The sequence below is a fragment of the Alexandromys fortis genome, unplaced genomic scaffold (genome assembly GCF_014885135.2).
Source record: "Alexandromys fortis isolate MF-2015 unplaced genomic scaffold, M_Fortis_MF-2015_v1.1 scaffold_207, whole genome shotgun sequence".
In the NCBI taxonomy this organism is placed as follows: domain Eukaryota; kingdom Metazoa; phylum Chordata; class Mammalia; order Rodentia; family Cricetidae; genus Alexandromys; species Alexandromys fortis.
The window spans coordinates 87,331-101,794 of NW_026068106.1; the positions used below are offsets into that span (position 1 = coordinate 87,331).

At 38.3% G+C, this 14,464-nt stretch overlaps 1 protein-coding gene across 1 annotated transcript; it reads left to right on the forward strand.

Moving 5' to 3' along the window:
* Positions 1-6,994: 6,994 nt before the first annotated feature.
* On the forward strand, positions 6,995-8,248 carry Pgk2 (phosphoglycerate kinase 2). Its single transcript, XM_050124121.1, has one exon. It carries the CDS (start codon positions 6,995-6,997, stop codon positions 8,246-8,248), a length of 1,254 nt encoding a protein of 417 aa, XP_049980078.1.
* Positions 8,249-14,464: the final 6,216 nt, after the last annotated feature.

A 14,464-nucleotide genomic window follows, 5' to 3' on the forward strand; every position in this document is an offset into this window, starting at 1 on the left:
TGTTGTGAAAAAAAGTTTTTGTTTTGTTGTAGAACCTCCATGACATAACAGAAGCCGCAGCGGGGAGGGGTAAAAGGCTGGATTCGGGGGGGAAAAAAAACACAAACAGCCATTACAGTTTTTCTCTAAGTTATATTGGGTTGAACAGAGACAGATAAGTGTAAGGCATTAAAGCATGAGGCCGGAGTGATAGGTCTGGAAGGCTTGATACCCCTGGCCCAAACCATGGAAAAACACTCGCAAAAAGGCACCTGAGGCCGTGAAGGCAAGGTGCAGTTGGAATCGACCACCATAGGCCCTATAAGCAGGCATCCGATCATACAGGGGACAGTGGTATGGCCTAACTGAATCCCCCCCCCCACCCCGCCTCCGATGGGAGGCAAATTCCCGGGCAGGGGGGGAAACAATTGGCCTGCCCCCACCATAGCGAGCTGTGCTCACACCATAGTGAGCTATAACTTGAGGACAGAAAAGAACAGAAAGGAGAACTGGAAGCCCCAGGCTTCCAGGCACGAGTGAAATGAGGCACGATTCCAACTCTCTGTTGGACCCAATATAACTTAGAGACAAACTGTAAATGGCTGTTTTTGTTTTTTAAATCATAACTGAGCCTTTATTACTTAGAGGAGAGAGAAAGAGAGGGAAAGAGAGAGACACAGAGAGACACACGTGCCCACGCCAAGAGAACAGGAAGAGAAGAGAGCGAGATGGCGGTGGGAAGGTCAGAGGTAATGGAAGTGGGCGTGGCTAGGGCAGGGACCCAAAGAATAACAACTAGAAATTAACACATAGGTTAACACTAGTCTTGTAGCCTGAGGATATTTCAATACCCCACTGTCTCCAATAGAAATGTCATCTAAAAAAAAAAAAAGTAGACAGAAACATCGGAATTAAATGGCATCAAATATCAAGTAGACCTAGCAGATTTCTATAGAATATTTCACCAAACACAAAATACGCATATTTTTCTCAGCTTCTAGATAATGGACAACACCTTGAAACACAAAATAAATCATAACAGATTTAGACAAACTGAAATAACTTCATGTATTTAAGTTTTATGTAAAACTTAATTTTATATAACATATACACTAGAAGCCTAAATTCAACAACAAAGTTCTAGTAATTACATAAGCTCATGGATATTAAATAACAATATTTAATGCTGAATATATTTTTAAAAAAGAAGAAACAGATAAAAAATCCTAATACAAATGCAAATGTAAGTACAGAAAAACCTCTTAGACACCTTAAAAGCAATTATAAGGGGAAAATAGACAGCTTGAAATACATTTAAAAATTGTATAGAGCACAAATAAATGAATTCATAATACAAACTAAAAAAAAATGTGGAAAAGAAAGAACCAGCCAAAACCCAGTCCAAAAGACAGGAAGAAATAATAAAAATCAGAGCATAAATGACTTAAACAGAAACATAACAATATAAAAAATCAGTACATCTAAGAGCTAGTTCTTCAGATAATAATTTGATATGGTCCAACTTGAGACCCATGCTATGAGAGGGTGGTCATACCTAACACAGCCAGGAACCAGAGTTGGGGAGCCAAGAAACCTAGGATAGAAATACACACGATTGGCAAAAAGTAAGTCAAAAAATGAAAATGATTCCTAATGATATTCTGCTGTATTCATTGATTGGTGCCTAGTCCAGAGGTCATTAGAGAGGCTTCATGAAGCAGCTGAAGAAAACAGGTGCAGAGACCTACAGTCAACTTTAGGTTGAGATTAGGGACTCCTATGCAAGAGGAGGAAGAAGAATTATAGGAGGCAGAGAGGTCAAGGACACCACAAGAAAACTCACAGAATCAACTAAACTGGGCTCATTGGGGCTCACTGACCCTGAACTGCCAGCCAGAGAGCCTGCATAGGACTGACCCTTATAAGCCCTCTGCACTTATGTTACAATTATGTATCTTGATCTTGTAGGACTCCTAACAGTAGAAGCAGGAGCTGGCTCTGATTCTTGCCTGCTTTTCCAACTGTTTACCTCCTATTGGATCATGTCATCCATCCTCAATACAAAGGGAGGTATCTAGTATTACTGCAACTTGACATGCCATGTTTGGTTGAAATCCATGAGAAACCTACCCCTTTCTAGAGAGAAATAGAGGACTTACGGATGTGAGCTTAGAAGGGAGGTGGGGGGGAAGGACTGGGAAGAAAGGAGGAAGTGGAAACTGTGATTGGATGTTAAAAAAAAAATAAAAAAATTAGGAAAAGAAGAATCACTACCAAACTTCATCTACAAAACTGGTATTACCTAAAACAGAAACCAGGTGAAGAAACAATAGCAAGATGAAGAAGGGGGGGAAGGGGAAGTATGAGAAAGAAGAGGCCGAAGAGAAGTAGGAGGAGAGAGGGGGAGGAAGAAGGTGAAAGTAAAGGAGAATACTAAAAAATATATTGATGATTATGATAATTCTGACCAACATCCCTAATGAACATGGAGGGCAATAGCCTTAGTAAAATACTTGTAAACTGAACATGGGCATATATTAAAAAAAAGTCATCCGCTTATATTATGTTAGTTCTATTTAGCCGATTCAGGGGTGGTTCAACAAACATAAGCCAACAAATGTAATATATCATATAAATGACTTAAAGACAGAAAAATCATATGATCTTCTCAAGAGATGTAGAAAACTCCTTTGACAAAATCCAACATTGTTGTAGAATAATCCTTTTGAACACTGTGAAGAAGTGTTGTTCTCATTGCTAATAAAAAGCTGACTGACTGATAGCTAGGCAAGATTTTGGGGGCAAAGAGAATGTTGGGGAGAAGAAAGGAGGAGCCTGAGGAGTCATAGCAGATTCTGTGAGACTTAAAGAAAGCAGGATGAAAAGTGCAGACATGAAGTAAACCAAACGAGTTTGGGGCAGCACATAGATTAATAAAATGACTTAATTTAAGTTATAAGAGCTAGCTAAAAATGATCCTAAGCTATCAGCTGTGAAATTATAATTAATAATAAATTTTCTGTGTAGTTATTTGGGAACTTGCTGGTATGACAGAAAAGTCTGCCTACATATAACACCTAATATGGGACACCTACATCCATATAAGATCTAAAAAAAACTTTCTAAAAGATTCTAAACACACAAAAATTGAGCCAAATGCAACTTCCTAGTCTCATGTCTCTCACCTGGATGTGTCTGGTACTTGTGGGCTTGAGCAGCCAGGGTGAGTGCCTCCAGAGAAAACCCAAACAACACACCATGAACTAAGCTGCGGGGCACATTTTAGTTTTGGCCGTGTAAACAGAAAAGTTTACAGATACTTGGTAAAGATAGATCAAGACAAAAAATATTCTGAACAGGTTATAGTGTGTTTAAAAATGTACGCAGACTTGGGAGAGAAAAATGAAATGGCATAGACAGTCATAAAACAATTTAAAAGTAATAAGATCTTTAAAGAAAGAGTAAAGTAATATAAAGGAAAAAGTCACACAAAAATAGAAAACAGAGAGTCTGGATTCTATATGTAATTGTGTTGTCTTTAAAATGTTTGGCTACAAATAAAGATGTGATAGCTGCTAAGAGACATTTGAAGAGACTGAACAAGCATGTGATGAAACCGGATTCTCTGAATGTGGCTGACAATGGGGGCTGACTGAGAAGCCAATGATAATGGCACTGGGATTTGTTTCTACTGCATGTACTGGCTTTTTGGAATCCTAGTCTGTTTGGATGCACACCTTCCTAGGCCTGGATGGAGGGGGGAGAGCCTTGGACTTCCCCAAGGGCAGGGTACCCTGTCCTTTCTTAGGACTAGAGTGGGAAGAGGGAGTGGAAGTGGGGGAGGAGGGGAAATGGGAGGGGAGGAACTAGAAATTTTGAATGGTATTATTTATAAAGCAAAATAAAATTAAATGTTTGCAAAAATAAAAAAGACATTTGATGATGAAAGCTGCTAGATTAAACCAACCTATATATTTTTAAAATATCTTGACTTCAAAATGAAAGTGAAAAATGTATTATTTGGGGGGGGGGTAGGCTTTTATTTCTACAGCAAATGAGAGACTGTGGCTATATTCCAGGTTCATATGGACCAGGTTTGATAGGGGAAGACCCCCTGAAAATCCTGGTTACAGACGTAGCAAAATTAACTTAGAAAATCTATGGAACTCAGAACATATATTTTACTTGCGCAAACATAAAACGGCAAATCATCTTTGGCTAACTTGTGTACAACAGAGAGTCTATATTTGCATCAATGCAGGCATGCATGTCACCTTTAAAAGTTCATGTATTTTCACAATATGGGGACCAGACACCAACAAAAATCAATGGGCCCATTGATCCAGCATTATAGAATGCCTCTATTATGGTCTCCTCAAAATGCTGCACCCAAAATAGCTTCAAGACTGTTGCTGAGATGGTCCAATCTCACAAACTACTCTAGTCAAGACTCAACAATTATCCTGATTTTTTAAAATTTTCCCCAAAGATACCAGCACCAAACAACAATAGAAAGCAGTTTAAAAACTGATGTCAAAATTCCAAAGAGATGAGGAAGAGGTGTGTTTTAGTTAGACAATGGATTATGGATGTTTGTCATTGTTTAGGGAGGTAGGTAACAAGTTTTTATTGGCTATAAAGAAATGGCTAAATAAAAATTCTAAATTCAAAGATCTCTTTCTAAAGAACAAAAGGCTGGTATAACAGAGGAATGATAGGGACATGGTAGATTATTGAATCTACTTCAATCCAAAAAAAAAAAACAACTATGAACATCAAAGCATTTTGATTTATTAATATAAATGTCAAGTTTTTTTTTGCTATACTATGTGTATGTGTATACTCTTGTTTGGGGTACTTTGCGTATGAAACTCATTTTAAAATGTAATGTATTATTAAAAATACAGTTTAGTAGTCACCTATAATAATCATATTATAATATGACTATGTAGTCATATTAGATATTATTTTAAAGTTAAACATTTATATTTAGATACATAGATGGTCTTCTAACACTTAAAAGATCTATAAAATATGGCATTTAAGGTATTTAATAACCTAAGTCTTATCATGACAATAAGTCACATCTGTTCTGACAGTACCATTTATTTCAAAAGAGAATGATGGGTATCAAGAAACTGTCATATGGAATATACTTTCTTCATGGCAAAACTTAGCCATTTTGGCAAAGAAACTGCCCTTGCCTCAGTTGCTGACAGTATACTGTCAAAACTGGACAAGCAGAATGGAAAAACAGGTGACTGCCAAGCTTTGCTAAGACAAGGCAGAACAGTCCTTGAAAATTCCCTGCTTCTCAAAAATATTTGTCAAATATACTGGTCTGTAGGCCAAAGTTGGATGCCTCAATGTTACAAAGGAACCCAGGGTGACTGTCCAGGAAGTCAGCTGTTTTATTGTCATCTCTCAATTTTGAAAGTCACTTGATCTGTACTTCCTGTTTATTAATGTTATATTATAACCTTCTGTGGTCTTTGATGGTGTAAAAAACTATACAGTTCCAATTACAGTTTTCCCTAAATGTGGTAAAAATAGAATAAGGTATGAAACTCTGGACTATTCAGGCGAGGACTACTGGAGTGTTTTCTCTATTTTGTCAAGTACAAGTGGACCAGCTATTATAACTACAATTCTTACTTGATAACTGTTTTTGTTGTATATGATTTTACTATGTTGAATTTAAAACCTTCCTTTTTAATTAGACAAAAAGGAGAAAGTGCTGTGGAATAATTGTTCTGTACACTGTAAAGATGTGTTGTTCTTTTTGTTAATAAAAAGCTGATTGACCTATGGCTAGGAAGGATTTTTGGGTCAGAGAGAATGCTGGGAGAATAAAAACCTAGTGTGATGGGTTGTGAGACACAGAGTGAGCAGGATGGGAAGTACATACATGTGGTAAATAAGCCTCAGGGCAGCACATAGATAAGTAGAAATGGGTTAATTTAAGTTATAAGAGCTTGCCAAAAACGAGCCTAAGCTACTGGCCAACCATTTACAGTAAACAATATGCCTCTGTGTGTTTATTTGGGAACTGGCTGGTATGACAGAAAAGTCTGTCTACACAACATCCCTTCATGATAAAAGTCCTAGACAGGTGAAGAGGAAACTCAAGAAACACATATTTTCCCTTGATTTCTAAACCATACAAGGTGTAAGCCTAAGAAAGAAAACAAGGAAAGAGACAGAGAGAGAGAGAGAGAGAGAGAGAGAGAGAGAGAGAGAGAGAGAGAGGAGAGAGAGAGAGAAGAAAAAAGACAATATCATCACTCCTGAATTCTTCAAGAAATGCTTTGCTAGGATCCTATGCTTTCTGCAGAAGGCAGCAAACATTCTTTCAGAGGAGTCTAAAAATAAATAATTTTAAAAGTCTATGGTAAGAAAAATGTATGATTCTACACTAAACAAGAATATTTCACCATGCCTAACACCAAGCTATGACCGCAGCAGAAATATTTACCAAAGACAGAAGACCTATCTTATGCTACCTTGAATTAAAAGAAAAAAGTACCTTGCTTTCAAATCTTCATCATTTGCATTACTGAGGATTTTATTTAGTAATATAACTGGAGATTGGATCTGGGGAAGGGTTATATGCTTGCTTATGCTTTTTATTTTTTTTTTTTTAAGAATAAAATAGATTTGAAAGGAGTGTGAAAACAAGAACCAGGAGGAAAAAAAAAAACTCTGGCCATCTGGGACTCTTTTGAAAGTTTTTTTTTTTTAATTTCCCATCTAGTGCCCAGCTCTCTGTTTCACTGTTTAGTATTCTTGTATGGCAGTTTGAGTCTGTACCGGGCAAAATTTTTCAAATCAAGATAGGCAGGATCGTGAACCAATCACAGAGCTGAATTTCCTTTCAAAAAAAGTATCATTGGCTGTTGTGCAGGAGACTTAGAACTCAGAGAGAAGAGGCGGGGCCAAGACTCAAGCGTTAAACTCCTCACCATCAAGCCAGCCTCCTCACAGCAGTAAAGAGGTTGTTCAAAAGACCATTAAGATGGCTCTTTCTAGTAAGTTGACTCTGGACAAACTGGATGTGAAGGGGAAACGAGTCATCATGAGAGTAGACTTCAACGTTCCCATGAAGAACAACCAAATCACTAACAACCAGAGAATCAAGGCTGCCATCCCAAGCATCAAGCATTGTCTGGATAAAGGAGCCAAGTCTGTAGTTCTCATGAGTCACCTCGGCCGACCTGACGGTGTCCCAATGCCAGATAAGTATTCCTTAGAACCTGTTGCTGCTGAGCTCAAATCGCTGCTGGGCAAAGATGTTTTGTTCCTGAAGGACTGTGTGGGCTCTGAAGTAGAGAAAGCCTGTGAAAACCCAGATAACGGATCTGTCATCCTACTGGAGAACCTGCGCTTCCACGTGGAGGAAGAAGGCAAGGGTCAGGATTCTTCTGGAAAGAAGATTACTGCTGACCCCGCAAAAGTACAAGCCTTCCGAACATCACTGTCCAAACTCGGCGATGTCTATGTCAATGATGCTTTCGGCACCGCACACCGGGCTCACAGTTCCATGGTGGGTGTCAATTTGCCCCAGAAGGCATCTGGGTTCCTCATGAAGAAAGAACTAGATTACTTTGCCAAGGTATTAGAACACCCAGAGAGACCCTTTCTGGCTATCCTTGGTGGAGCCAAAGTGACAGACAAGATCCAACTCATCAAAAACATGTTAGACAAAGTCAATTTCATGATTATTGGAGGGGGGATGGCTTACACCTTCCTGAAGGAACTCAAGAACATGCAAATTGGTGCTTCCTTGTTTGACGAAGAGGGAGCCAAGATTGTCAAAGAGATCATGGCCAAAGCAGAAAAGAATGGTGTAACGATAATCTTTCCTGTTGACTTTGTAACTGCGGACAAGTTTGACGAGCATGCAAAAGTTGGACAAGCCACTCTAGAATCCGGCATCCCATCTGGCTGGATGGGTTTGGATTGTGGTCCTGAGAGCATTAAAAACAACGCTCAGATTGTGGCCCAGGCAAAGCTTATCGTTTGGAATGGACCTATGGGAGTGTTTGAATGGGATGCCTTTGCTAAGGGAACCAAAGCCCTCATGGATGACGTCGTACAGGCCACCTCTAAGGGCTGTGTCACCATTATAGGGGGTGGAGATACTGCTACTTGCTGTGCCAAATGGGACACTGAAAACAAGGTCAGCCATGTGAGCACCGGAGGTGGGGCAAGTCTCGAGCTTCTGGAAGGTAAAGTCCTTCCTGGGGTCGAGGCCCTCAGCAACATGTAACGGTCAAAATAGTCTTGCCTCCTGTTTCCAGCATGGAGCGCTGAATTCAACTTAGTGCCTTCACATCTGAACCTAACTTCACGTCTACTCTGTATCAAGCCCCAGGTAATGAGCAAACAGTGAGCCGTCAGGACAACCGGAACACATCTTGGTAACTCTGTCATGCATTTGTTATCCTCTTCAAGATCTCATCAGGACTTCTGCTGTACTTAAAAGGGAGGAAACTGTCTCAGGTCACCTATTAAAGAAGTGAGGCGAATAAGTTGGATATGTTGTCTTTACTTTAGTTCAACTTGATTGTTTTTCTTTGAATGTGGGAAATAACACCCAGTCTGTTACAGGGGAAGGATGGGCTAAAGGTTGTCTAAGGGCTAAATGACACAAATTAATATCATTATGCAAATGTAGCTCATTTATAATTAGATCTCTACTAACATTTTCTTCTCTAAATAAGAAAAAGAAGTACTTAGTAAGCCCAATAGCTTTCTTTTAAAAAAGTAAAATCGACTGGTATCTCCATTAATGAGAAAACTAAAAAATCAAATTCAGGGCATGAATAAAACATTATTTGAGAAAGCAGACGATGTTTAGTAAGATACAACACTTGAATTCTTAAAATTGGTTTATGAAATTAATAAAAATGTATTTTAGTATTGAGAAAACAAATCTATAAAAACTCATTTTAAAATAAGCAACAAAACATGTAAAAACCAAAAATATTTTCTGTTTAGGTTTTTTTCTTCTTCTTCTAAATCTGTATGCAAAGAATAAGAGGACTTTTCTGATTTTAACTGTGAACATCTGGTAAAGCTCTTGGAGGAAGACCTGAGAAATGTCAAGGCCTAATACTGTTCCCATGTTTCTCAGAGTTTAATCACAAGAATTCATTCTCTCTAGGCTGCAGAACCCCTGTGCTGGCACTGTTTCCCAAGGTGTTTTTTTTTAGAATGTGTTATTGGCTTTTTGCTTTCTTCAATTCCAAGGCCACGGTTTCCCGCTATCTCAATTGTCTCTCACATTTAAGCAGATGTGTTGATCCTCAGTGTGTTTGCATTGTACCTCTTTGTAAAGCAGATATCAACTTCGGTGTTCTTGCATCCTGTAGAAAATATCAAAGTCTTTTTTTGCTTATTTTCTATTTTAAATGTTACATTCTTAACAAATTTTTAATTTAATATATTCATAATATTAATATAGCCACATACTATGTTATGGGGGATGGGATACTTACAGAATATTATCAGAATTTCTCCTTCAAATGTTGCTCACAGTATTTTCATGAGTGGGATTATTTCACATAAGGGGTAAACATCATATTAGCCCAAAATATAGCCTCACTGTTAGAACATTGTATTTCCACATTTTCTATTAAATCATGTTTCCTATTACAGTCCTTAAGGCATGGGCTAAGTCAGTTTTCCCATTGGGAGCATATCATGATACAGTCAGATGTCTACATCCTTTTTTTTTCTTGTTTAACACCTCTAAACTCCCCCCCCTCCCTGCTTTTATTTTTCAGTAGAAATCTAAACCATTTGGCTTTGTTATTATAATTGGGTCATTTTTTTCTGTTGTTTTTATGTTCACCCTTTTAAGTTGTTTTAATTTAACAGACAAATTATGCTAGTCACTTTTCCCGTTACAATGACACTGATCAGAAACAACCCTCCCAAAAGAGGAGCAGTTTATGCAGGCACAGGGTTTTGGAGGCTTCAATCTAGTTAGCTTGTAATGGCTGAGCAAAAGTGGTTCGCCTTGTTGATGGGGTGGGCTCTTTTCCTTCTGCGCTTTGTTGTTGTTGTTCCTTTTTGCTGCGTTAGCTTATGTTTTGTTTTATTATCTTTTAGAAGCCTGTTTGTTTTCTCAGGAGGGACAAAAATGGAGTGAATTCAGATGGGAGGGGAGGTACAGGGGAACAGGCAGAAGTAGAGGGAAGGAAAACCTTAACGAGGGTATCTATGTGAGGGAAGAAAATTTGTATTCAGCCAAAGAGGGAAAAATCAAAAAATTAAATACAATCAATAAAAAATTAATGAATATCTGTTTGGAAAGAAAAAGGAAAACAAAGAAGGCCTGTTTTGGCAGTCTCCCCTTCCACTTCTCCTTCAGCCTGATGTCCGTGTTGCCCACAACCATGGCAGATGCTGAGGGCAGACTCTTCACAAAGCTATTAATATTTTGTAAAATTGCTTTTCAGTTTGCACCTTACCCTTGGTGACAATCAATTAACAAGCATTCCTGTCCAACGCTACCCACGGAGCACGGACTTCAGTAACCTTTTTCTAAAATAAGAAAAAGTATTATCTTATGAGGCTGTCAAAATGCATGTTTTTTTTTTTAAAATAACCTATCAGGAGAACAAAGTTCAAGAACTTATCAGAGTCAGGAATTGTCTGTCTCTGAGTTCCTTGATGCACATATAGGGTAAGAGCCACCCCGACTATAGTGGAGGACCAGGTGAGGGCACTCTGCTACGGGCTTCAGCTCAGCCTATATGATTGACACGACCTCCTTGGATTGTTCATTCACATGTCTGTCCCTGCAGACACAATTTTATAGCTAGAATCCTCAGCACAACTCAAGGATGAGGCCAGTTTTAACCCCATGGCCCTGCAGCTTTACAGTGCCAATATTCATGGAAGTATGCAGTGATAATGGTGGGAGTGTATTCGGGACTAGAGTTAGCTCTAATAGCCACAAGTCCAAGAGAACTATTACAACCAAGGCTTCCTATGGTGTGGAAGAAAGCCTATAGACCTCTAGAATAACAGACACGGAAAACGTCACCCACTATATTATGCAGCATATGTTATGACTTGGATATACAAATATTCATCCCATTTACTTTGTAGTCCCACAGCAAAATGATAGGGAGTTGGGATCACAAGAGGGAGCCAAAGCACCTTGTTTGATAAAATACCTACTATTTTATAAATTTTCAATGTCATGCTTTCCACCTTTAATATAATGTGAGTCAATCAGGTAAGTACGGACTTAATGTTCACAACGTTAAACCATCTTTGCTATGTCCCCAGCACATAAATAAAATTAATAGATCTATTATTATAGAGCAGAAAAAATGTTTAAAATGCAAGTGCCACGTAGCCTTAATACTGCAACTGAAGAAAAAAGAAACACAGTTAAGATGCCTTACTAGTGTATTGAATTCATATTCAAAGATTTCACATTTTCCACTTCTACGTCACATCTCGTTGCATATCCTTCATAGTAACACAGTCTACACATCTAGTGTATGAAAATGACTATGTTGTAGCAGATCACCCAAGGAGAGGATTTTGCCAGCATTTCATTGTTTTTTCTTACAGCATAGATATAAAACAAGACTTTGGTCTGCTCTTCTAAGCAATTCAAGCAGATGAGGTGTGGAAGGAATTTGCTTACACAAAAGAACATGACTTATCAGGATGCCTAGAGAACATGTATACATGGTGACAAAAATAAAAGGATTCTGTCCACTGAAGTTTTTTTTTTTTTTTTTTTTAATCCTAGACCAGCCTTGGTCCTCTTAGATAAACGTGAGACAAGGTTCATCACCCAAATATCTAATGAGACTGTAAGCCCTGGAGAAGACACTCAGTGGCTTCTCCCAAAAGAAGAATCTGTTGGATTGATGAACAAATCTGATACATGTTTAAATGGTGACTTTATTGCCTTTAGTGCCCAAATAAAACTCTAATCACAGTCAAATTGAACCAGCAAACAACTTCAGGTCCATGGCTTCCTCCACTGAACCCATCTTCCTTCCACTGAAGTGACTGTTACCCAGAATAGCACAGAGTGACCACAAATCAAATGTTTACGTCAATAAAGCCTGAGATTTGCTGGCTGCACTGAGCTCCCATCAAAGTATAAGAGCAGAAGAACAGAATTTTAATATTTGTCCCTGTCAGTAATTGAAGATATATAGTCATTCTCCAGCTATTCCTGTTTTTATTGCTGTTCTCATTTGGAACATGAAAAAAAAATTACCTTCTATAATTTAGGCTATTTATCATTCATAAAAATGCATCTGAAAAAAATTTTCACACTAAGAAACTACATTGATTCTCTTTAGCCAATTGTTTTTCATAAATATATTTAAAATAAATATTTGTTCATCATCTAAATTACCAGGTTGCACATATTTGTAACTGTCAGTATTTGTTACTTGCCATAGGAAAATTTACTACTAAATCACACATTTGATTTATTTGCTCTTTCCTATATTAAATATTCCACTTATCACTATTTGAATTTGAAATTGCATGAAAACTCAGACTAGCAATAGTAAATTATTTAGCCAATAAATGCAACATTGAGACTCACATTTTACAGAAGAGAAGAAAGGGGTTGTGCATTCTTTAGCATCTCTAAACATTAATCTTCTGATCCCGGTAACCTAAAATGAACGTGCTTGGAGATGGAAAGCTAGCTCAGTAGTTAAGAGCACTGACTGCTATTGTAGACTTCAAGGGTCATTTCCTATCACCCACATGGCAGTTCACAATCACCTGTACTCCAGACCCAGGAGATCTGACACCCTATCTGGCCTCCATGGACAACTATGGGCACATTACACAGGCATAAATGTCGGCAAAGCACCCATGCACATGAAATATTTTCTTAGGCACATGAGCTGAGTAAATCAGAAGTTAGGTACTTACTACAGAGCGAGTACATTCTGAGATCAGGGAATTTGACCATTGGGTACTGTGGGTGTGTCTTCCCAGTGCCCACACTTCCTCTCTGACAACATTATCATTAACCAATGGGACAATGGGGTCTGCCTTTCTAAGGAGGTTCTTCCCCCATCACAACGAACTGATTCTATATTTAAGAGTTCAGGGAAACCCTTCAGAAGACAGAGAGGAAGTATGGCAGTAGCCAGAGGGGTCAAGGAAACTGCAAGAAAACTCACAGAATCAAGTAACCTGGGCTCATGGGGGCTCACAGAGACTTAACAGAGAGAACCAGAGAGCTTGCACAGGATGGATCTAAGCCCTCTACACATACGTTACAATTGTGTAGTTTGGTCTTTTTGTGGGACTCATAACAGTGGAAGCAGGGGCAGTCTCTGACTCTTTTGCCTGCTTTTGGGATCCTTTACCCCCGACTTTGTTGTCTTGTCCAGCCTTAAGATAAGTAGATATGCCTAGTCTCATTGTAACATGATTTGCCATGTTTGGTTGATATCCCTGAGAGGCCTGCTTTTATTAAAGGAAGTGGGGGAGGGGAGGAGTGGATCTGATGTATTAAGAATTTGGGTTGTGAGCATAGATTTAATGACTGAGCTGTCTCTCCAACAAGTTGCAGGACAGGCTCCAAAATCGACACAGAGAAACCCTGTCTTGAAAAACCAAAAAGGAAAAAAAAAAGGGGGGATTTTTCAGGTGTTAGTGCTTTCATATTCTTTGGCTTCTTTTCTTCATCTTCTGGCTGGCCAGTCTATATCATTTGGGCTTATGGGACTGCAGTCTAGTTTCACGTGAAATAGTTCATCTTACCGAAGCTAGTTCTATAGCTCCCATGAGAAGTAAGTAAGAGTAAATACGGAAAATAAACTATATTGCAATCCACACTTCCAGGTTTCATTATCTGAACTTCATGATCAGTAATTGTTACAATTAAAGGATTCCATGCAATACTAGGGATTTCAGCATTAGAAATGTGAGCATCTTAGTGAAACACAGCAGCAAATTATGTGAAGTGACCTTTTTTCCCCTCAAAGAAACCCAAGTTACAGTTAAAACTGGAATTTCAAAGGGAAGAAACTTATATGCATTTTAAGAAACTATTTCAAGAAAATAGTTTTGCTTCTTGCAAAAAAAGGGCTTATAAATTATATACTTTTTTATCTTCTTATTATGTCCTAATTTCAAACCTTTAGATAGGTTAGAGGAAGCAAAAATTACACTTCTTACTTTGGTTTTCTTTTACCCATTGATGTTCTGTAAGCCTTTGAATTTATAATATGAGCATTATGTAGCCCTTTTAGAGATTTCATTTTCAGTGTCTGCATACTAGCTTGTGAGTATATGGTACTGAGTCCCAATATTCTATTTGTAAGTAATCATAGCACCATTACTGTCAAGCACCATTTGGGAACACCTTGATAATTTCATCATTTCTTTTTTGTTTGTTTGTTTGTTTCTTTTTTTTTTATTGAGAATAAGAAAAAAAAGTTTCCGCCTCCTCCCAGCCTCCCATTTTCCTTCC

What these genes read in the sequence shown, in the direction of transcription:
- Pgk2 (XM_050124121.1), top strand. Translation starts at nt 6,995, where the DNA reads ATGGCTCTTTCTAGTAAGTTGACTCTGGACAAACTGGATGTGAAGGGG.